Source organism: Drosophila mauritiana, chromosome 3R (genome assembly GCF_004382145.1).
Source record: "Drosophila mauritiana strain mau12 chromosome 3R, ASM438214v1, whole genome shotgun sequence".
Classification (NCBI taxonomy): Eukaryota; Metazoa; Arthropoda; class Insecta; order Diptera; family Drosophilidae; genus Drosophila; species Drosophila mauritiana.
In genome coordinates this window covers 8,160,374-8,185,948 of record NC_046670.1, presented here as the reverse complement: position 1 = coordinate 8,185,948, position 25,575 = coordinate 8,160,374, and the positions used below count along the sequence as shown (strand labels likewise).

Sequence of the window (25,575 nt, the reverse complement as noted above, 5' to 3'; positions counted from 1 at the left end):
AACGAAACTTAATGTTTTTAAATGCGTCTTAGTTCTTGGTGTTTTGTCGTTTTGGCTATTCTCAGAAAATGTACACATAGTTTTTGGGAGGAATTGCCATTTCTTTAGTTAAGTTCAACTATGATATATGATTGCCTAAATGCTAAAAGTTTTCGACTATTGTTGCTGTTTTTTTTGGGGTAAGAAATGGTTCTCAGATGTTTTTACTACACTTAGTCTTAGCTTTGGTTTAATTAAATACTTTTTAGTTTACTTGTTCGACTTACATGCGAAAATTCAATTCTTTGGTGGCTTCAATTTGCAATTTGTGTTGCTCAATTTACATTTCATTTATCGTAATCGTATTATATTTAGTATGTATGAACTATAACACGGCATAAGTAGTAGGTATTTACAACGCTTAGCAGCTAAGTAGGTTTCAAATGCTCTTAATTCCCTTAACTAACTTTCAATTTTGATTTGAGTTCTCCTTTGTGGGCGAGTGTTTAATGTTTGTTGGGCTTTAGTTTTTGGGTGGTGCTGCTCTAAAAGCAAACAAAGACGTTAAAAGGGGCTCAGATTTTAACGTTTTGACCACCCTGACTGACTGACTGACTAACTGACTGGCTAAGAGATGAGATGCGATGCACGATGAACCGAGGAGGAGGATCGTAGCTCATAGCACCATGTTACTTCGTTGTTAGCTATGTGGATACTACCAAAATTATATAAATAACGAAACGAGAACTCGCTCCTCTATAACAAATGGAAATAAAACGACAACAATGATGGCACTAAACATAGTTTCTACTTATTCGTAGCACTTTTTGTGTATTTTACCCTTTGTTAACTACAGTTTATTAATCGTAACTTACATGGCTAGCGTAACTAACATGCAAATTTGTGCAGCATTTTTCTATTAATGTAAATTTATGGCTTATGCTTGCCATTTGCTTAACACATCAATTGGATTTTTGCTAGTTTCATGTTTCCGATGTTGCTTAGTTTGTTTGTTATGTTTTTTTGTTTGTTTGGGGAAGAAACCTTTTCAAATACATACACCTATTCGATATACACACACATTTAGTTACATAGTCTGCCCGGAAACAGAAGTTGAAGTCGGTAAAACGAGGGAACAAATACAAGTAGAATGCACGTGGTTAGAGCGTAATTGTAGTGGAAGACTTCCGCTTAAAATGTAGGTAGTTTTTTATTTTTTACTTTATGTTCATTCATTTGATTTTTAACCGCTTGACTTGATATACATTTGCATACTCACAGATTGTTGTACAATGTGTTTTCGGTTCCGTGAAGTATCGTTATGGCTTGTGGTATCGTAATCTGGTGGTATTTTATGTTTGCTCATATTTGATCTACGCACAACTAGTGGAACAGACACGTATGAGAATATGAGTTAAAATTTTGCTATGCATATGCCGCGTACGATACAATTAAATGAGTAAACGTTTCCATTTGTCGGCAACTATAAATTATGCTAAATATATCTGAACTATTCGAATATTCGCCGGCTGCGTTTATCTAATTTCAAAATTCAACTTTAATATATATATATATCTGTTTATAATTAGTATTTATATGTATATAAATATTTGTGTCTAGTTTACAATTAGCAAAAAGTTTAAGTTTAAATATTGAAATACGTTTAAGTTACTTGCGATTTGTTTGGTTTTTGCAATGAAATAATTTCATTTAACATTTCAGTCATTGTATTTTCTATTTTTTTTTGGTTTTGAAAGACAAGCCTCAAAACTTGAACTTACATGGTCGCATGGCTTTTCTTATCGTATCTTCTCGTCTCTAAACCTGAACACAGGCATTGGATTTGCTTAGTTTTGGGCGGCATTTTTGGAACTGCAAAAGGGGGGAGGTAAGAAGCATCAAGCATACGACCCGTTGAACCGAAGCGAACCAGCATAACCGTCTTAACTTTTCCAATTAATCAACGGGTGGTGGAGGTGGCGCATTTTAATGTCCGCTGTCGTCGGTGGCTCATAAATATTCATGCTGTCAATGCGCATAAATACCTAAGTGCATATTTATGGTCCAAACATTTGTCGTTACGAGTTTTACATTTATGGCCTTTATACTCCACTAATTAATATGCAGGCCAGCGAGCGTCATTTCGATGATTCATGCCCCAGCCGCCTAATAGCCATGTTAATTGCTCCAAAAGTATATATATACGGGCTATATCCAAAAATTCCGATTCCGGCAACAATGCATTTCTCTGCGTGTGCACTTTTCACATGTTTATCATGTGGATGGATCGTAAACGCCGTTTTATTCATGGCTTTGATGCTTTTATACACCTTGTTTTATAGTGTAATTTAGTTGCTTGTGATTATGAGTGGTGCGTCTGGGCAAAGTAACGCATAAATAAACATTTGTCTGCATGAGCGATAATAATTCGCAGAGAAAAAATGCACCCAAATATTTACCAATATGGGCGAAATAGTTGGAGAATTGCGCATTTAAAGTGAATTTCGCTGTCAATCCGATTTTCTATAAATACCTCTGCAATTTGGCAAGTTAATCAGGCATTAAATTGGCTTATGGCATATAATGCTTGGCGCCGAAATAGATGTTGACAGAAATGCAAATTCTAGATTACGCATTTTGCGCAATAAATAATTAAATTTCACGAGCCGGTTTGCGGCCTCCGGCGTCCGGAATTAAAATTTACAAAAAAAAATAATAATAAAATAAGAGACAATACGACTGCAGTAATCTAAAATGTTTTTATGTCATTATTGTAAATGTTTAACGCTTAATTTTGTTATTTACTCGCTTTCGGACAACTCCCATGTTGACTGAAAACAATTAAGGCAAACAAAGCAAAAAATTTGCATACCGAATCGCATAATTCAATTATGGAAATTAATTTAAATAGCACTGAATAATTCAAAATGTTTTTTTCATTCCAGTTTTTCTGTGCTCCTTGTTTATTTTTTTATTTTATTGTTTACTTTGTTGTGTTAAATTTTTCAATTGTTGTCGAGCATTTAATTTATGGTGATTGCTAATTGTGACATTAATTGCAATTTTATTAATGCTTCTCAGTCGGTTTTTACCAAAAAAGGGGAAACAATGGATGGCGTTGCGTATACGCAGCGTGGTCTAAAATGCCTGCCAGCTTTAAGTGAAAATGACTTTCAGTGCGCCTGGCAAAACAATGCCATCCGTGGAATGCCGTTCGACACTCATCTGGCTGTCGCACCTAAGTGCAGTTAAGTGCTGCGTGTGTATAGTGCGCTTACACTGAAAACAATGAGGGAAATCTTTACTAACTAACTAACTAGAACTTCATGAAAAAGCCTCAGAATTGCAGTGCAAATGCATACATTTTTTAAAAAGATTTCGCATTATTTATGTTTGGAATATAAAATCTGCAAATGTATCTAGGACAAGGATATTTCAAAATTGTTAAGTTAGATAGGTTTGGTATTGATTTTGTGGATGCTGTTATTAATGCTTTTTTCCGTGTAGTCGCGCATTTTAATGTGCCTGCTGCACCACCTGCTGCACCACCCTTGCTGCCACAGACTTCTAGCAACACCCCCACATGGTTTTCCCTTGCTGTCGATTTCAATTGTTTTCGATTTCGCTTTGTGCACGACGGTCCTTTTTTTCGTCCTGCCATTTAGCTTGTTGTTGTTGCAATTGTTGTTGGTGTTATTGTTGGACTTTCTGTCGTTGTTCAAATTGTCATTTGAGTGCAGTTGTTGTACACACATTGCTGACAATGCCAAAACGTTCAGCTGGATGCTGTGTGATCCATAAAAAATGCAGGCACCAAAAGCCTTTGCTGTTTGTCTTTCAACACCATCAAAGTTCTGCCGTCGATTTCCATTTTCCATTTTCCATTTATTCAAATGAAACACTCGGTGGCACCGAGGCGCATTCATGGCCGATCTCGGTCGCATTATTTATGCGTTCTTAAACAATTTTAAGAGGTCTTCGGCAACCGCAAGCACTTAGGCTATTGCCCAGAGCTATAAATCAGATCAATCTTCGACTATGCCGACATGTGTTGAAAGTTCCAGCGCTGCTAAGAGCTGGCATAAATTTTTTTGGGACAAGGTGATTTTAGTTGTTGTATTGGAGATAGTAGCTTGCTCTATGCAGATTACAATCTAGCCCGATTATGGTTACAAGTGCCTCGCAGATATTGATGCATCTTGCCACAAAGTGTCAAAAAAAAGGTGAGGGACAGGCCAGCCAGAGCACACACAGGAAGTAAAATAAATTGTACGTAAAATTTATGCATAGACTGACAGCCTCCGTGTTTTGTGTGGATTCTCTGGGCCGTGCCACATACTATATATAGTATTTCCTTGTCATTTTTTTTTTTGGTTGGCTTTGCCCAGCAAAACAAGCTCAACCAGCCAAACGAAATGGAGAGCCATTCTGGGCCACATGCCAAAAACAGAGTCTGTCTGTCGGTCCGTCACCCTGCTCATCCTGGATGCTCCTCTGTCACCATCTTCCCGTCTAACTCGGTGTCATTGTAGCGTTCCAGTGACGACTGTCTGTCCGTTCGACTGACTGAATGGTTGAATGACGGAAGGACGGACAGACTGAATGACTGACTGACTGGGTGACTGGGTGACGGGCTGTCTATTCCACTCGGCCGGGCGCATGCATTTGCTGATGCATAGCCAAAAACTAAAGTGGGAAATGGTGGGGAAAATGGTGCCATGGAATGAGCTACACTGAAAGGAAAATGAGCTGAGTTCTAAAAGCAAATACAAGCTTTCAAAATAAAGCGGAAAGTTTGTTTATGAAGTTGAGATATATGTATTTAAGCATATGAAAGTAATATCATAAAGTTTTTAAAATTATCCTAGATGATTTAAACAAATATAACAATTCCCTGCTTTCTTTGAGTGTAGAAGCGTACCATGTGCATTTGCATCTGTCTGTGCCCATTAGGCATTGGTTCCCATACATTTGGATTTTTTTTTTTTGGGCTCCCACTTTCTGTGTCGCCGAGTGAAACATCTTTGAGTGAATGAACAAAACTGCGCCTGCCTTGTGGAATCTGTCGCTGTTTCGGTTTCGGTTTCTCGCTTTTTCTATTTCCATAGCTATGTGTGCTCACTTTGTTACAACAAATTGTGCGGCCATTGTGCTGGATTTTAGTTACATTTGTGTGCGCAAGGAATTATTGATTTGGCCAACGGCCAAACTGCATTCCGACTCCAAGATTTTCGTCGTCGAAGCAGCGGATAAGCGGCTGCCAAAATATTAAAAAGGAATTAAATTCATTTGTTGCCATCTTGACACTTGTTGACCTGCATTTTGTTAGCCAGCTTGGAACAATGGTTATTTGGGACTACCTGAACCCGACTTTCGAAACATTTGCAGTCTGCACTGATATCTGGCATTTGGCAATGCAGCCGCAAATGGAAATTTGCGAAATTATTTCAAGTTGAATGGCCATAGACGTCGCTGGCGGACACATCCATTCAGGGAGCATAATAGATGTTTGCCCAGCTCAAATTCTTGTTTGCTCAGCTCATGCATTTCTATGAGCTCGTCGAGTGTGAAAAGTGTGGGTTGTGGTGAGTTCGTTCGGTTGCTCTGGGAGTTCTGTGGGCTATGGGGGCTATGGGGCCTCCGGGATTGGGGTCTCTGGGTTCAAGGGTGCTCGAGAATCCAAACGAAACGAAATGAAACCAAAATGCGTAAATTGAAATTGAGAGATTCCATCAAATTCACAGCCGTTCATTGCTTTTGAAATGAGCTACAATGTTCGTTACTTTTTTTATTCAAACCAAAGAAATTCCAACGAAAGATTGGAAAGGATTTAGCATATGGGAGTGGGTAGAGCTGCAAAACTATGGATTATTCGGTTAGTCGATATTATCGATAGCTAAAACAACTAGCTTACTTTAAAATAATTTATGTTTTGGAATTTGTAGAAAAATATGTTGCTAAAAACCTATTAATACAAGTGGCTAGTTAGTTTTGCTTTAAAGGAAACTAATGTCTTGAGGCATTAAATGAAATAATCCAATGGATAATATGGGATATGTGCATATATATATATCGATAACATCGACAGTCAATAGCTTTGCAGTTCTGGGATGGGGAATCGGAGTAGGATATGTTCTTAGGGACCTATGGCACTGCCAAAACGAAGCAAATCTAACGCCTGTAGTGCTGATACATGCCATGACCATAGCCCATTGGTGTGCTGCCCATGGCACGTTCGGTTGCCTTCTCGATGCTGGCGTAAACGCACCTGTAACAGCACACATAGGCCAAACATCACTTGAACAGGATGCGCCGGAAGGCGCGTCGGAAGTCCTTGTTGAAGATGGTATAGATGGCCGGATTGAGCGCCGAGTTCATGTAGCCCAGCCAGAAGGCGACGGCGAACGCCGATTCCGGTATGTTGCAATGGCTGCTACATGCCGGCACCAGGATGTACAGGAAGAAGAAGGGCAGCCAGCAGGCGATGAAGCTGCCCATGATCAGGCCCAGGATAAGGGTGGCCCGCTTCTCCTTCTTTCGCGCAATTCGTCGCTTCTCCTTCTCCGGATCCCGGGGCTTCGGTGTCTTCGGTATGGCCGGCTCCAGTTCCGCCTTCACCACCTGCTGCTGTTGCTGCTGCTGCTGCTGCTGATTTTTGCTGGCCGCTCCGCTGGGCTGTTGATTCTTGGCCGCCGCTTTGGCCTCGTTGCGCCGCTGCTGGTTACTCGACTTGCGCCCGAAGATCGGCTGGCAAAGGCGAAACTTGAGCGGCTTGACCACGGCACAGCGACTGACCACGCCCGAATCGCTGCTGGATGGATCGAATTCACTCACCATGTCCGTGTCCACGCCCACGGATAGGGCTCGACACCGTCCGGCGATCGGAGAGACGCGCAGCTCATTACCGCCCGTTTGCTGCAGTCCACCAGGCGTCGCTACAGCACTTCCATTTCCCCCGCCGCCGGCGGAGGCACCGCCATCCATGGCCACGGTGCCGTTGTTGTTGTTCAGCACATTGATGGAACTATTGCTGCCCATGGACGGCGGCACGGGCACATTGAGACCCACCCGACCGGTGGCTATCGTGCTCACCTGAAGCGTCTCCTTCGGCGAGCTGGGTGGAACACCCGACGCCCCAGTGCCCCCGTTCCCGCTGCTCACCACGGTGACCGAATTCGTGCCCGCACCATTGGGATTTGCATAGGCAAGCACCGTTTGGGCGGCCACCGCCTCCAGTTCCCCCGCCTCCGAGGTGGATATGTCGGAGGCCAGGTCCATGGTCACCGTGGGTATCTGCATCGGTAGGCTGGCGCTGTTCGGTGGTGTCTCGATGGTGGCTATTTGGCGCTGCTGGTGCAGCTGCAAAGCGGACACGCCGCTCGAGGAGGGCATCGGTATTGTTCCTTTCTTGGCGGTGGTGAAGCTCGTTACCTGAAAAACGAAAAAGCAACATTAATGCGGTAAAAGGTTGCGAGGTGCAATAGAAAAGTTCGGGCACATATCCATAGTTTATGGTGAATCTACAGTAATAGATATAGATAGTAATAGATAGTATTCTTAACTTTTACATACTACAAGGAACACTGAACTGTTTTCTAAACATAATCACCCTAAAAAGGTTACAGCCAATTATGTACTCATTGTGTAATTTTCCAATTTACTAATATTTAAAGAACTGTGTAAGTTACATTATTTTTGCTACTTAAAATTGCTTCCGGCCCTCCCACATTGATATTGATTTAGAGATCATAAAGTGCTAGCAAAATATTTTTAGTTGGCCAGACCTGTTGTTGCTGGCACGGTTCACAGTGCCCAAAGTGGTTCTGTGTGATTAACAGTCTCACATGCTCGGGCATTGCAAATTAGGTTGCAGATCCGCACAAGTGCAGCGGCAGGCGAGTCGAGAAACAGGGACAGATGGCCAAACACTTGCTACAGAAGTTTTCCATTTCGAAAATCCTGTTTAAGCCAACAGGCGGCAGGGAAACGCGTCCGAGCGCGCGGATTACACAAACATGGAGCTGGGGCTGTTGCTCTTGGATGGGGATGGGGATGTGGATGCGGGATCGTGGCCCAAAGGGATGGGGGGAACTGTAGGGGATGTGCATATTCAATGCTCGAGAGGCAGCAACAATTACCCGGGGCAATTAACAGAGACACGGGGCGCCCCAACGAAAATGCAAATAAAATAGAAGGGGGCGAGTATCGAGAGTGGGGATACCCTGGAATTTTAAGCAGAATAATGCATGGCTTAGTAAAAAGTAGTTATCATAATAAGTGTCAACGTAGGTTAACTATAATATAGTTATTAATAATGTAGTTTGTGAACTTAAATATTAAAAATGTGTAGTAGGTAGTATTCTTATATTCAAATATGCATCTTTAAATGGTTTTTATAGCACTAATGAACTAGTAGCTCTGATGCAAATTTTAAATATGTTTTTTTTTTTGTAATCTGAACTTTAGTTCCCATGTAGTAAGTACCCTGTGTAAAATGGGTGTAGGTACAATGCTCGAGGCAAATCGCGTTGTCAGCATAAATGCGGGCAGCTCCCTCTGTTCTACCTGATTTCTGTTTTTCCTCTGCTGCCGCTGTCTCTGCTTGTTTTTCCACCCATCCACCCATTTTCCACCCCCCTCATCGCCCCGGAAAATGCAGCCCCTTGCCTGTTTGTTAATCGCTCGTTTGGACTCTTGCATTTGTTTGCACAAAATGGCCGAGAAGTGTCGCTGATATTGCCGGCACTGTCCAGTCGTGAATGTATAACCGCAGCGCACACCCATTTTTTTCTGTCAGTGTACATTGCGCATATTGTTAATTGAAAATGCAAATTGCACTGCATTGTGGCAGACGCTGCGCTACCTAATTGACGATCATTAGAGACTTTTCACTCAATCAGTGGATTTTGGGGCGGAGTTTCGATTAAATTTTCAGCGATAATTTTCCAACAAAGGCCGTTAAGAGCGGGTGTGGCGTCAGCAAATGCCATTGGATTGAATGGGCCTGCATAATGGCCGTTCGCCTTAACGTGGCCAACTGCAACTGCTGCAGCGCCAGCCAAAATTGCAGCGTTGGCAAGTTGCGATTCCCGATGGCTGAGGGCATGGGCAAGGGGAAGGTTGGGGGGTAAATCCTACACGTAGTTACCACAAGTTGTTGATGGGAAATTGAAGCGAGGCATGTGTGCTCGATTTGCAGCATCCTGGAGTAATGCACAATTACTTTTTGGGGTAAGCGGAAAGGTGTGTGTGTGTGTGAATATTACACATACGCCGCATATGCCGCAGTCGGCTAGAAGACTTACATTTGTCCAGTGAATCGTAAAAAGATCCCATTTCCATGCCTGACACATTTTGCGGCCAACCGCAATAATGGCTCAAAAGTGAGATTATGCGACGCCCCGAGGTGTGGAGTCCATTAGGCATTAGGTGTGTGTGCAAATATGTGCCCATTTTGACGGGTCAAATTCATAAATAATCAGCCCACCCACTCACCTGTTCGTTGTTCGTTTTGCGGGGATGCTTTTTAATGCCCCGCCTCGCCCGCGCCTTGGCGGCAAAGTAAATTCGTATGTACACAAAGACCATGATGCAGCTGGGTATGTAGAAGGAGCCCAGTGCCGAGTACAGCACGTAGCCAATGTCCTCGCTTAGCTGTAAGGAATCGAAAAAAGGACGAAGGTTAGACATTATCGGGCTATGAGTCAAAAGGATCTAGAAAATGACTGCCAAAGGTGAACTGCAGTGCAGTGTCAAAAGTCCACAGAAAGGTAACTAAACATTACTGTCATTAAAAGTTAAATAAATTTTTGATTTTGAAATGCAACTTACTTGCAAAATGATAAATATATTTAACTAAGAGCAATTAAAAATTAAATTCAATTTTTGATTTCTTGTGAAATGCAATTCATTTGCAAAATAATAAATATATTTAATATTTATAAATGGGTAATAAAAGTGATTTATATTAGCATTAACTCTCCATTAGGTTAAATGCCAATTTATTTAACATTTCTTTATTATGCCAAATTACGTGAAATGCATTTTATTCAATCGTTTTCTGCAGCTAAATTTGCTTTTATCGACAGGCGAAGCAACTATGTACTACTTTCCCTTCTTTGTAGTCTTAATTAATTTGAACCCTTCATCAACTAGTTTCATTTTCCCATTGAATGCCCTGAACTTGACTTGTAGCCTTTGTTGGAGCTTAAGGAGCATTAACTTTACCAAGTTACCTCAACTATCGTCTGCCAGATTAAATTTACGACCCAACATCCTCTGACTTTGAATCGCCTTCTCTTTGATATTTTCTATCGCTTTAGCCCGGCTTGTTGCTTTTGGCCATATTTTCAGGCTTGATAGCGGCGTTTCATTGAGTGCATTAGGCTGATTTACTGAAAAATGCATTCCGCCTTTCTCTGTCTGGCCGAAAATGTTTTTGTCTGAGGCAATTCTGCGCCCCGGTTCCATTTTCCCAAGGCATTTCATGTAAAATATGCAAAGTGCATGAAATTTCATAACGTTAAATGAAGTAAAAGTATTAGATTACCGCACAAAGAAGATTTCTCAACCTGGCGGCGAAAAACGTTCGCGGCACATTTTCTGCTGCTTGGAAAAGCGCTTTTCCACTTTTTTTTTGCTCTTTAAAGCTGCCGGAATTAAATCGTCTCAAACTTACTGCCCGTCCAACTCTCTTCACAAAAATTATGCAAATTAAGTGTTTTGATGAAAGGCATTCGAAAAAGTGCACTTGACCGCAGTGGGTGGGGGGAGAAAAGTGGGGCCGGAGAAAGGGGTTGAGTGGAGAAGGAACGTATTGCCCCAGCAGCTTTGCCCTTTTGAGTCGCTGTTCGTGTTGTTCGCCGGCGAGTGGCGTGCATAATGAAAAGCTTTTGTCCCGTTGTTAGTGCCACTGCTTGTAGCTCACCTCAATCCGCATTCAACGTTCCCGGGAAATGCATAATTCTACACGCTGAGAAAATGCCAAAGGTTGGGAAAGCAAACACTTTGAAACAAATCCTTTGCACTACAATGCACCAACATAATCTGTTGGTTTTGCTGGCTTGCTGCTTTCATTTCTCACAGTGCATGCATCCTTGTGCTGCGAATATCTGTGCCCGACATCAGCTGGTCAAGTTAAGCTGCTTCGCCCTGGTGGAATTGCAGTAGCCGGTTAAGAAATCGACTAGCAATTTATAAAAAAGTGCTTTACGTACTTGATATCCAGAGTGTGTACATCTGGAGAAAGAAGCTAGCTGGCTGGCTGCAAACGAAATTTATTTAAGGTTTTAAGCTGCTTACGCTACACATGCAGGCAGGCAAATTGAATTGCCGGGCAGAGGAGCCAGCTGTAAATACGAGCACACAGCCAAATATCTGGCTGGATGGCTGGCCTCGTATGCAGAGGCAGCTTAAGTGCAGCCCAGTTTATCATAAGCCGCAAGGCGAAGTTGCAACCGAAACAGGCTGAGCTAGACAACTTTATCCTGCTGCCAAAGCGGAATATAAATATCCTAGCCTCTACCCAGCCAGCCAACGCGCCACCAACAACAACCGGGGTTGTGGCAACAAAATAAGCATAAAGTATTAAGCGCCGGGTATAATGTTGCCGAAATATACATCAAGTGGCACGTAGAGAACGCCAACAGAGGATCCGAGCAGATGAGTAGAACCACCAACAGCTACTTAAGCTGGATTCTCGAATGCTGACGCTGCTGCCAGCCGGGCTGTCTCGGTTTTCAACTTATTGCTTGCCGCACAGGCAGCACGCTAACTGCACTGGGAGAAATGGGGTGCGAATTTCTCAATTTGTACGTATTAGTAATTGTAAGGATTAGATGAATGAAAAACAACAGATGTGGTTGTTATTATCTTAGTTATCAGTAGGCAAATCTTTAGTTCCAAATACAAATAATCATTATTTTTAGCGGTGTATGCTGCAGTTGCATCGAACGAACTTTGTTGTAGCTTCTCTTACAGCACCATTATAAATGGTCTCATCATTTACGGTTTAAGGCTGATATATTGACAGCATTTGTCAGCGCTTCACGCGCAACGCGTCTCTCACCTCCGCAGTGAAATTTAGTGGGCCAAAGGATCGAGTTTCGTTTCGTTGCCATTAAAGCCAAAGTTGGCCGTAAAACTTTTTTTTTGGTAGGCCGAAAAGTTGCGCATAAGCCACACGTGTGTAGCACGTCACTCGGGAAACACCTGTAGCAAAAATAGTGGGCCCAAAAGTTTTGCACACTGCGATAATGATGTTGGAGTCGAGCGGCGGCGGAGAAAGTGCGGCAGAATATTTTATTAACGCATTGGAACAAAGCTCTTAAACTGACATTTGTGCGGGCCAAGAACGTGTTGGCCAGGCTGGAAACTAGCGAAACTAGCGAACAAATAAATTGTCAACTGTGCGTGACGATAACTTTATGCAGCGGATTTAATGTAATTGAAACTTCGCTTTGTTGCTGCATTTCCCTTCAGCCTTTTGCCTTTCCTTTTTCCTTTCTCCATTTTCCATTTTCCGCTTTCCTTTTCCCCTTAACCCATTTCCCCCTATGCCATGCACCTTTGGAGCTTCCTGCTCCTGCTGGCTTGCAATCCCTCAATGCCGCCTCAATCCGCCCACAAGCTGCATTTGTGCTAATTTGCAGATTTTCAAATTGCAGAGGGCGCCTTTGTTTATTTAAAAGTTTTCCCACGCGCTCCCCGAAGAAGTAGCGTGCGAAAGCCGAGACGGAGTAGGGAAAACAAGGAACGTGGCGAAAAGGAAAAATAATTATTCTGCAATTTTTAATTAAATGGCAATGGCAATTGTTGTTGCCACCGCTCCATCCTCTGCATTGGCGAAGAACTTAAGCTGACGGAAACAAAAACTCATTATGCGCCACCAAATTCGTTAGGCGGGCAGGAGCTTGAGCAAAAGCAACAGCTAAAAGTGTTGATGATGACAAGTGCCTTGGAAAAAAGGATGAAAAATGAAAAAAACAGGAAAGAAAGCCGCTCCTGTTCAAAATGGATGGTGAAAAATGATAAAAGGGTTGGTCGGCAGACCGAGTGGAAATTTATTGAAATGTAAACATGGAAAAGCAGGCTGAAATGAGCGTAATTAAAAGTATTAAATTCCAGCGTACAACGTGGCGTATGAGCGATGCTTTAAAGGTAAATCATACGCCTCGTGGGCTTGTGGCCACCAATAGCTGCCAGCAATCGCAAATAATATGTAATGAAAGAAAATAAAGAGGAAATTCCGCTGTAAACACAAAAGAATTTCAATCCGCATTGCACTGCAGAAAGTTTGAGCAGGGAAGAAAAAAAGGACGCAGAACAAAAGTTGAGTCAAGCTCACAAAAGTACGAAAAACAAAGTGTGTGTGTGTAGCGACAACACTAGGAAAAACAGAAATAAATGCAATAAACTATGATTCTTCAGAATCTAAATGCGCTTTTTCAAACTGCTCTTAAAAATAGTTTTAGTTGTTTGGTAAACATTACCTAAAAAAAAACAGTTTCTTTATTATTGCAAAAAATAATATGACAATTTAAAATCTTAATTATTTAATTATTGCATTCTAGGATTACTCGACGAAATCCTTTTAATGCGATTTATATATATATATGTATATATATTTGCACTGCAAATGAAAAAAAAGCGTGTCTCGTCCGAGGACGCGTAGAATGGTGGGACAGCTGAAAATGTGGAATGAGTTGGTAGTGGCTGCTGTCATCATCAGCATTGTTGTCGGTGCTTGTGCAAGTTTTTCAACAGCAATAAGCCAGGACTGCGAAGGACTGCAGGACACATTCGGACTCGCCAAGGACACTGCAACGCACTGAGACAATCAATAAATCTAAAGTGCAACTACAGGCGACCAAAAGAAATGTTCGCTGCTTGGCCCTCGTTTCCGCCCCTTTGACAATGTTGTCAATACTTGAAGGGGGCGATCTCCACTTGCACTTCCACTTCCTCCACATCCACTTCCTCAGCCCAATTCCAGCTCGATTTGCCCTCTTGTTTGTCGCTGCTCGCTGAAGCAGCCATTTTGCACAGAGTTTGCATAGCCAATTTGCCTGGCTGCAGTTTTTCTTTTTTTTTTTTTGCGAGATGGGCGAGGGTCTTCGCCTTGACTTCAACTGCTCCTCGTCAGGAAGTTGCACATCCTCTGGCCGAAGCTTGCATTTCAATTGACTGCACTTCGCATTGGCATTTGCCCATTGCCATTCCTTATTTTCTATTAGAGCATTCGTTTCTGCTTTCCCAGGCTGTCGTCATCGCCAGCTGACTGACTTCATTTGCGACTGCCTTTTCGCATTTTGCACATTTTCACAACTTAACGCTTGCCCGCACTTGCCATAAACGTAAATCAAGTGGCTCCTTTCGTTCGCAGGCTGGAGTGCCACTCAAACCGGCGGCTAATGCCGCAAATCCGTCCAGTTGGCCAGCTCCTCGCCTCATTTACGCGGCGATAATGTCCACCCAGAGCAAATTTTTTAACAATTAAAAATGTTACTAATGAAGAGTGTGGGCAAATGGCAGAGCACTAATTACACTCGTAAAAAAGAATTATTATTAAGCTTACAGAATACTTATCATACTTATAGGAACATAAAAAACTATTCTGTAGGATGTCTTATAGATCATGGTCATATAAAATCCAAGCGTTAACTTAGATACAGCAACTTGTGGCATAAACTGAACTTAATTTAAAGAATATACTAGCAAGTATTGCTTGGTTATCCTGATTGTCCGCGTTATCTATTCGATTTTCTTTTTGAAACAAGACCTGTTTTTTTCCATTCCGATACAATAAATTAATTCCGCAGCAAAAACTCTGCGACTCGAGGCTGTTTTTTAAGCCTTGGGTCGTGCCGATTTGTTATTGCCGCTTAATTGCGGCTGACGGCACGCTTCATTAAATTGCAATTTTTCAGAACCGCTAGTCATTCGCTAAGCCATGCAAATGCATTTGCTGGGGCGCCACTACAAAAAATGGCCAACAAAGTGTTCGACGGTCGTAGATGGTAGAAAAACACATTTCCGGAATTATGCTGCAGGCTTTTTAATTGTTGTGGCGAGTTTTATGGTTTTATTATTTGATTTCGTTCGCTGGCTGTATTGCTGCGTGTGGCACAACATTTACCATCCCCCCCAAAGGATTTTCCCCTCCGCATCCGCTGCGAAACGGCGTTTTTATTATGCGGCCTGATATTTTTAACGGCAACCACTTTATGCTGATTGCCAGCCTGGCCTATCCGTTAGCAGCCGCCAGCTTAATATTATCGTTAAAATAAAATAGCAACAAAACAGCGCGGCAACTGTTGCTGCCACGCGGCGGCTGTAGTAGTTGTAAAATTCAGAAGGACTGAGGATTTGTTGCTGCCCCTTTATGGAATCGTCGGCAGCGGAAATTGCTTGTTGACACGCAGAGGGCGGGCGGAAAATCGGAAAATCGGGGGGCGGCGTGTTTTCCTGAAGGTGCCTGACCTAGTCCACGGCAATTTGTTTCCGCATTTTCAGACGTGGTCAATTCAGACTAGCTTTCCACTTCGCGTACTCTTATAAAAGAAATTCTTCAATCAAACTTTATATCAGAATAACACCTTTTTAAAATTAAATATTATTATTAATTAAAAAAACTTGAATATGTCATACCCATACTAGAAAATAAAAATTAAAAAACCAGAGCTTTTTATTTTGCCAAGAATCACTTTTTTATACTAAGTTTAAACTGTTTAAGAGTTTGAATTTAATTTTAAAGTATCCTAAAATATTAATTAATTTTTAACGCTTTTGAAAAAGCGACAGACATTTGAAAAACATGTTTTCCAAAGGGAAAGGGTATTTATAATCCACCGACACCCTGCCCGTTTAATGGGTTTGCCTTTTTGTTTTTTAGCCAACACAAATTGTGATTGATGTTTGGCGCTAAATGACTATAATTATGCAACACGATTTGACTTGCGTTTTATTTGATTACCGGTTGCGGGCTCATTGTTGCGGCCAAATCGAAAAAGCCAACCCGGCCCGCCCCCTTGATGACTCTATTCCCAATTGGACGTGAGGTTAGTGGCGATAAGCGTGCTGTTCCGGACTGCCTATTGATTTTGTGTCATTGGTGTGTTTCGGTGCTCACCAAAAACAAATGAGTTGTGTAATTAATACGGGCTTTTGTCTTGCCATAATGGCTGGCACATAAATAGCACAATAAGCCCAGGGAAAATAGCAGAAAATTAATTTTCATATGGCTTTCGGTTGTCCCCTCCATTCAATTGTGCTCAAGTGCGTGTGTGTGTTGGTGTGTGTGTGTGTGGGCCTAAATGTATGCTAATATTATGCCTTTAACCACAATGTCGCATGCATTGTTAATCATCTGCAGTTGCCAGTTGTAACAAATTGTTGCCAAATGCTTGTTTGGGTCTCCGCAAACTTGTACACAAGTGCGATCGAGAGCGGCCAACGGCGTCGTTAATTTTAACAGTAAATTAAATAAGAGTCTTTTCGCCATGGAAGCTGCCACTGAGCCGTGTTTCGGGCCTAAATGGGCAGTTAACCGGCCAGAGCCATAAACACTGAAAAATTTCAGCTTTTACATTTTGGAAAATTTAAATGAAATTTAATTGAAAATTGTATGTTTTCTGCAAACTTTAATGATACATATTATTATCCTTTTGGGTTCTTAAATGTTTAATATTTTAAATATATAAATATTTAATTTTAAATTAAACAAAACTATTATTTAAATATTGACTTTATTATGTGGCAGAGCAAATACAGATAGCGTTTTAGTTTTGCCATTACTCATTTCTGAGTGCACTTTGAATGGAAACCTAATGTGCCAATGTTTGTTTTTGCGAGTGGCAAGCCAATTGGAAATTTTAAATGATATATATTCGTGCGGAAGCGACTGGCCAGTGGTCTGCACTCGTAATGTAGCTAAAATCGAAATCTGGCTAAAACGTGTTTATGCCGAATTGTGCTGGCTAAATTTCCAACTGGCCAGCTTTGCTTGGGCCCGAAAATAATTACTGTGCTGTGCCGGGCGGCGTACAAATCTTGTTGGTTTTGCAGCAGGAGCAGCAAACCCACAGCAACAACAATGTTTCACAAATTTTAACGCTTAATGGTTATTGACACACAAACAAACCAACGGGGGACACGAAAGGAGGTGGGTGGTTTGGTTGGTGAGTGGTACAAACAGCATGACACTCGTCGTCGGCCAAAGCCGGACAAATGAACAACCGCTGTTGCAGCCATGGACAAGTTGCCATTGGGGCTTTGGCCATGCGGTCAAACGCATGAGGAAGGAGCAGCTGGCCAGGGGTTGCAGGGTGGCCATGTGGGTGCTTGGCTGTGGGTGGTTGTGAGGGGGACTCGACCGCAGTCCAATAGCAGGGACAGCAACGATAACAACACGACAAGTACAACTACAGGAACGCCCGGGCGCTCAACAAGCAAAACAGCTTTCCACATATCACGCAATTTCCATTGCAATGCTTGTTTGCTTTCTCTGCCGACGGCTGTAATTTATGGTTTAAAGTACTAAAAAATACGCATGTGTGCGTATTGCTGGCATTATTGCATATTAATATACGGCATAGGCTAAGATAATAAAGTGGATAAACTATGCAACTAACAAGCACTATAGAAAATAGCACCGAATTGGTGTAACTGCAATAATTTACATAATATGAATATTGTTAAGATTATAATGATCAAGATAAGTATCTATTTATATATATATAAAGACCATTTGATATAAATTTATAGATATGAACATATCTGTTTTAAAATATGTAGTGCTTTCAAAGCTATTCCTATTTACTGACCGCTGTCGTTCACAAACTTCGGTGAGCAGCTAACGTTGCGTATACGCAATATACACCTGAAATTAAAATTGAAATGAAGCCTTGCGGCGACCTTAGACAATATTGATATTGATTTGCCTTGCCTGCTCAAGTCAATCAAGCGGAATTAAAAAGTTTCCGTTTCACTGGCAATTGCCGGAATATCAATTTGATTAAGTGGAAGGATTGCAATCCTTTAAATCCTCTTCGACCAGAGCTCAATGATAATGATTGTATTCGGTTGGTCAGAAGTATACGGCCACAAACAGCATCAGTATTGGCAGCATTCGTTTTCATTACGCCACCCAAGCACCACTCACACACACCATGATGTGTGTGCGTGAGTGCAATTTCATTAATGGCTAATTAATTGCAACTTTATTTCGCGGTCCGTCCGCCGTGGCAGCCAACCATTTTGCATTGCAGCGGAATGTGCTTGATGCACGCAACAACCATTGTCGAATGAAAATAATGGAAAATTGTGGAGAGTTGGCGTGGAAGTCAGACAGGAAGGGCATACGTTTTGTTATGCGAAATGCCACCCATAATTTAATTTTAATTTTTTTCATAATTTTTAAACGCCGCTCCTTGGCACGATAGCAATTCCTGCTCGTGGGCAATTGCATATTCAGTGCACTTAATATTAAGCGATTGCACAAGGCTCTCTGCGTGTTTTAAAATCGTTAAACATGCGCACACCACACACACACACCCGCCCAAGACGAACTAAGGCTTCAACTAATTAGAGCACTAATTAGCGTTATTAAAATACGGCAATGGCGGTAAAGTAATGGCAGACACTGTGCCTCTGCCGCAGGCATCAGGGGGGCAAGTTTCGTGGTGATCCTGGATGGTGGTGGCAGGACCAAAACAAGTGTAGCAAGTGGCAGCATCTGCACGACTGCCTGTCTGACTGTTCCTGCCTTTTGCCGGGGAAGCTGCCCATTAAAAGCACATTTAAGATGTTTACAAACGTGTTCTGAGACGATGCACACGACAAACCCACGCTTACACGGCGACTTAGACACTGCGCGAAAATGCTGACAATTTCAGACAATTAAATTTCCTAAATGTACTAGTGGTTGCTTAATACAGAACATTTTGCAAGGGCTATACTTTTCTTAACATAAGGAGGCAAAATTATTCAATATTAATTAAATAATATTATTGTTTATTAAAATCCAATCTTTTATCTATATACTTTTATGCAATGATTGAAAAAATTCGTATCAATTTGTTTGCTTTTTTCTATGCAAACACAATAAACTCCAATCAGCATTAATCTTTTTCTAACAAGCTGGCAGTTTCAAACCTTCGATTATTGTATTTAAGCATACAAGTTATAGTTTTTCCTAGTGCCACGACACGCATTTGCTGTCAGTTTTCGCACTGGCGAAACTGGAACGCGAACTGCGGAAGGAGAAACTGCTGCGGGCGGAAACGGATGTGTGCCGGCGGGAAAGAAGAAGAAGAAGAAGAAGAAGAAGAGCGCATCGCTGGAAAAGAATGGTTGTGCGTGAAATTAGAGGCGGTGTAGTAGAGCACATTTTACAACCGGCATTATCGCAATAGCCTCGGCTAAAGTGGGTATATGGGGACCAGAACGAATTTGATTGGCCCTGGATGTGGGCGGGCGCAGGCGGCCGAATGCGAAAACTTTACTTTAATTGACAGCAAAAAGCAATTTGCCTCATTACAAGCAACACGAGCGTAATTAAATGCTGCCCCGAGGCACAAAGCTGCTCCATTGTGCCGCCCATTGCTGCTCCTGCCACTTCGACCGCGATGGAATCGTCAGACGACTCCGACAGCGATTTACCCACCAGCCGCAGCGGCTCCACCTCCTTCTCCGATGGGCAATCCCCGCCAGGATTACGGGGAAAGCTTTAAATTCGAAACGCTTTGACCGACGGCGCACAAAAGGGTCCGGCAGACAACAGACGACATGCGATTTAGTTTCTTATTTGACACTTTTCCGCAGAGCTTTTGCCCCGTTTTATTTCGCCATTTCCCTTCTTTCCGGCTGCGGCAAGGGCGATGGGCAAAAGGGCAGCTTCGGCATCTGTCGACGTCCGCTGCAGTCATGGCAAATGTCATTTAAAGGACAATAATGGCGGTCGTTGCTGCCGCCGTTCGCCCCAGTCGAGCGAAAAGTTCGAATTTTTTCTCCTGCGCCGCTTGGCGCCGCATTTAAAGTCGAGTTAAAGTTCAAGTTACTGTGAAAATGTGCGTCAGCTGCCAGGCTGCCAGGCTGCCAGGCTGCGGATCTCGGTATCGATTTACCCAGAATGTGACATAATTATTGCTCTGTTAACACACACTCGTGCTCGAAGCGAAAACGGAGCACGAGACTCCTTGAGCAAGGAGGCGTCCCCGAGGAGCAGGACACAAGTGCCGTCGAGATGAGCTCAGGCGTCATCTTTCGCCGCTGTGGGTGCACTCAAAAAAAAGCCTGTTACTTGGATACTAAAGGGAACATATTGTACACAAGGCGTATACTTGATATTCAAGTAGAATACATCATTGGATGTAGAATGAAGTTGGCTTTTACTGCATTTTAAATTCATAGAATCTTATGTAAAAATCCTTCCATTCACTTCCTACCACTTGCATCTAATTATTATGTTTTTCATGCTCAACATCCATTTCTTCCAGTGTTTCGTAATATTTTAAGAGTACGCCGCTCCAGTCTACTTTATGGCAGTTGTGTGCCCCTGACTTGTCCCCACTTGGCTGGCGATTTATGTGTGTGTGCCGGAGGAGGGTTGGTCAGCAGGAAAGTTTTCATTAATTGTGCTCGCATGTCAGCAGAATAGGAAGAGCGACGCCCTCCGGCTGCCAGTCGCATCCATGTAATTTAATCAAGAGATGAAGAAACTTTAAGCCATCTTTTCCTTGTGGGCCAAGTCGAACCGAGATCGGAGATGGGCTCGGCAGAAACTTTTTGCCAGCCAGCAGCAGGCGGGCGGCGAGAGGGCAGAGGACAGAGGCCAGAGTAAATATTGAAATCTTCAACCTCTGACCCGCATGACAAACGAACAACAGGGATAACAATGCCCCGCATACAAATTTGTGGGCGTCGCTGAAGAGATTTGTAAACAATATTTTGTGGCGTACATTTGGGACAGCCGCTGCCTTTGTACGAGCATATTGGCTGGCATCGTTTCCTTGTGGAGCTCGTCCTTGGTCCTCGTCTCGATTTCGGTTTCGCTTACAGAAGAAACGCTGCCTACTTTTTGGGGCCAGCTATTTGGTGTTCTTTTTATTGGGCTGCCCTGTTTCGGTTTCCTCTGTCTGTCTGAGAAGCATTTCCATACATTGTTGCTCCTTTATTTGCCCTTTATCCGCGAACTTTGAGCCGAAGGTTTAGCGGATTTAAGAATTTTTCATGAAGCGTATAATGCGAGAATTGAGCAAACGAGATTAAAAGTTCCACCGTGGCAGCTCGCCCCTTTATTAACTGCCAGTTTTCCTGGTCTAAGGAAGTCCAAGGACACTGGCTCGCCACTTCAGCGATGCAATGAAGCGTGAGTATAAATATTTATGGTACACATTTCTTCGGGTCCAATCAATTTTGCATTAGGCGGAAAAATATAAAAGCCCAAAACCATATTTACTAGATGAAAATCATGGCAAATGTTTCGGCATAATTTCACAAATACAAAGGCCGCCAAAAAGATGAAATAGACAACAACGAACACACACAAATATATTAGAACTGTCAGATACTTTACTGATTTCTGGTGGGGGAGTTGTACTTCATGTATCTTATTCTGTTGGTTCGTGATTGCTTTGCAGTTTTCAGAAATGTCATGTACCCTAGTCCTATGCGTAGTTATGTCTGATCATAAAATCAATATGCGCATACTTAAATTTTATTCCCTTACAATTTGTGTACAAATTTTTTCGCCCGACTGCTAGCCGCCCGTTGTTTTACGATGTTCCGCAATGCCTTCGTTCATTTCCTTTTTGTTTTTGTGTTTTTTACCGCCAGATCCTTTTGTTTTTTGCTTTTGTTGTTTTGTAGTCCATTTAATTCATGCCATCAAGGACCTCGCTGGCTGGCAGGGTGCACATGCTTTGTCCATTTTGGGTGGGAAATGGGAAACGTTGTTTTGACATATTTTTCTCGTTTATGTGTCCCTTGATCCGCTGGGTGTTGCTTCCCATTCGCTTTGATTTTTTTTTTGTTTTTTGTTGTCCTAGGTGGTATGTATTTTTTATTATTTTTCCTTGCTGCTGCCTCTACTTCATTCCCACACGGCGTATGCTTGATAATTGCTTTGGCATTTGGCAACGCCTTTGCCGGCTGAGTATTTGCTTGGCTAGCTTCCTAATTGTGTTTGCCTAACGCTCCACAAACGAGGAGTAGGAGGTAGTCCCATGTAAGCCACTCTATTATGTCATTTGGGGCATTCAATACAAATTGGTAATATCTCATTTATTCCCATTTTGGCTTGTCGTCTTACACATTCGTCGAATCTAGACAGATGGATGGATGGCGGTGGTTGGGTTCCGGCTGGCTAGGTGGCTGGTGCCTGCGATATATATCCTTCTGTACACAAGTGCGTACGTGGGTGGGTGCTTCTGCTGACCACGCAGGCAAACAAGCGGAACAAACAAAAACAAACTGGCAACGGAAAAACTGAGACAGACACTCGTTCACTGTCATTGCGCTGGTGAGTGACCAAATGTCAAATATACCAAGGCACACACTTATTTCATTTCCAGATTTATGGTGGGAATCGCAAGTGTCCAGCCAGCCAACTCACTCGACCTCGCTGAGAGAGGCACTGAGGGAAAATAGTGGATGGATGAACAATTTCTGGTATTTTCATTTATAATGATACTATATAAATGGTAACTAATTACAGTTCTACTACTTGTAGTACTATGAAACTTAAATCTTAACTGCAGCTGTAGGTTATATAGCATATTTTTTGGCTTAGTGTAGAAATGAAGTGTCCTGCTAGGTGAGTCCTTGGCAGCCCAATGCACACTAACAGCAATTTCCGTTGACGCCGAGCTTCGGTGTCATATCTTCTGCTGTTCGAGTTTCATTCACTGGCTCTTCTATGTACATATATACAATTTTTACCATACTTTTGCTGCCCCAAATGCGACATCATATCTCCGGCTTGGGGTTCAGACCTCGGTATCAGATTCGACTCTAGCTTCAGCTCGACAACACTTCAGCTGCACTCGCGCAACATGTCAACAGATTGCGGATTGTTGCTGCATTTTCCATTTGATTGCTCGCCGCATTCCCCTTTTCCACTCGCTTTTCCCCCAACAAACAAATGGCAAACACGGACGAAAGCAAAGGCCACATACAATGTGATATGCTCGACTGCGGTATGTGAGTGCAGTGGCGTAGTTGCAGAAGGGGTTGCTACTCCACCCTCATTGGGATGGAAACTAATCATGTTTACCATCACTTAAAGTTACTTATAACTTAAAAGAGGTACCAAACCATGGGCTATTCAGATAGTATTATATTATACTACTCATAAAGAATCATTAAGTAGATGTTAATATTATTATAAGAATGATTCATATAGTTTGAATCAATGATATGTTTTGAGAGTCCGAATAGCATTCTGAATCCCTTAACCAATGTTCGATGTCCGCCTCTGTGGTGGCACGAGATGATGCAATGCCAGTGCCCCATCGACATACATCCTTCTTTGTGATTTCATCAATTTTGGGTCGCATTCTTTGTCCGCATTTGTGGCTTCAATTACTGGCAGCGAAACTGAATTCCACGCACGTATCCCCGCTCGCTGTTTATGTCTGTGTAAAGAGTTTAACATGTGCTTGGATGGTCGTGTCCCTGCCACAGCCCAAAAACGCATATTTCTTCCTTTGCGGCAGCACGTACACAATCCAGTTATAATATATAACTACAAATGGAATTTATCTCTTCCTACTGCCGGAGCTTTTGTGTCCCGATGCCCGATTTATTGACATGTTTGCCCCGCTGCAAAGTCAAAATATCTGTGGGCGATTTTGTAATTGCCTTTTCGCACTCATTTCGGGATTGGGTTTCCATCCAGTCACGGAGCTTATCTAATCTGTTTGCCCCCAATGTGAAGGGAATAATGATTGGGAGAAATCCCAGTCCGCCTTTTTACATATGGAATGAATCTGAAATCTGACATTAATTGACTTAAATATGCTTGAAGTTTGCGTATTAAACATTTGCATCATTAAGTTATTCAATAATGCGTACTACTCTTGAATTTTTAAAATTGTTTTTAGTGCGTTTCATATATTCAACCAAAACATACATAAATCGTTTGATCTGCATACTTTTATATCTACTGTAGATTTAGTAAAACTAATGTCTTTGCTGAAATAAAAGCAAAACTGCACAATGAGTTTAGTAGCAGCATGTAACTAAACACATAGTGGCTTTGCTTAAATCCTTTGCATGCTTCTGCATCGTTAACGCCATTGGCCCGCTAAAAGTGTCATAAAATGTGTCCATAAATAAAATCGACTCACTGGCCATCTGACTGACTGAAGCTCCGTCATTAAGCGCGTTCGTGTTGCCGGCTTATAACTAAATGGCTTGCACGGAAGAGGACCAAACCTGTTACTGGGGTGCAGAGAACTTAATTTCCAGGCCAGATGAGCGGCCTGGTTTGATTAAAGTGGTTTCACCGAGCCACGTAAATAAATAACAACGCCTGGAAAAGTATTAGCAGAATTGAGGTTGTGGTTGGGATTTTGCTTAGACGAAAGTCAAATTGAAACTTGGCTGTGTATGAAATGGTATGGTATGGTTGGCTTCCTTTTTGGACTGTGTGTGGCACAAACATGGGCCAGCTATAAATTATGATCACAGCTAAAGTTTATGCCCCCCCCCCCCCCCACACACACACAAAAACACACACACACATGGAGCGCACACACATGTGGTCGTGTCCGGTTGAATATTTTATGCTAACACCCAAACCGCAGGACCGACTCAGCCCCAACTCAAATCTCATGAAGTGAACATAAAACATGCAAATTAAAAGGTCCAAACACGTCGTCGTCCTGCGAGCTGCTGTTTGTTCTAGTTGCAGCTGAAGCGGACACACACACAGACACGCACAAAGTGAACTAATTTACACAAAAACAATACAATTTGCGAACCCTTGTTCCACATCCCTTTCGGCCTTTCCCCCCACTACCCCCCACTCCAACGATTCCATTTGGCAGCCCCAAACCCATTTGGAGTTAGCTTAGCTCACAGCCAAATGGCGCCACCTAGACATTTATAACCCGACTTTTTCCCAGCGATCTCGTCTCTTTCATACCGCCCTCTTGCCCTCTCTGTCGCACACATGCGTGCCTCGGTGGCCACATTGTAAATCTTACTGTCAGAACATACAGACACTGAAGAGTATCCTTACACTGGACGAAAAACAATTGGTATTCCTTGAAAGATCATATACATATATTCAACATCATAGTTTTTAAAAAATATTTATATATTATATACTTTATGAGCGTAATTTGAAGGGTTCTTCAGTTTGAGAACTATTTCTTCAAGTGCACTGCTTTGAAAGGATGAGCACAGCACACTAACACACTTGCAGGAGTGGCCAAAAGGAGCTCTTTGGCATATTTTTCACGCGCACACGCACACACACACACACCAGCACACACTAACTAACACATGAGCAGGAACAATCAATGCCAGCAGTTTAGGCCAAAAGTCAGTGATGTTGGGCGTTTTGTGTGCTTAGATACCTTTTATTTGGTC

At 42.4% G+C, this 25,575-nt stretch overlaps 1 protein-coding gene across 2 annotated transcripts in view; it reads right to left on the bottom strand.

The window, feature by feature from the left end:
- Positions 1 to 2,939: 2,939 nt before the first annotated feature.
- LOC117144643 (alpha-2Db adrenergic receptor) overlaps positions 2,940 to 25,575 on the bottom strand; it is a 46,118-nt gene continuing 23,482 nt past the window's right edge. The window contains exons 2-4 of one of the 2 annotated variants that reach the window (XM_033309939.1): positions 9,475 to 9,633; positions 6,814 to 7,410; positions 2,940 to 6,726 (exon numbers count right to left, since the gene is read on the bottom strand). In XM_033309939.1, coding sequence (XP_033165830.1) covers positions 6,274 to 6,726; positions 6,814 to 7,410; positions 9,475 to 9,633 — 1,209 coding nt within the window. In that variant the 3' untranslated portion in view covers positions 2,940 to 6,273. Of the gene's footprint in view, positions 7,411 to 9,474; positions 9,634 to 25,575 lie in introns of both variants that reach the window. The other variant, XM_033309938.1, reaches the window with a different exon arrangement.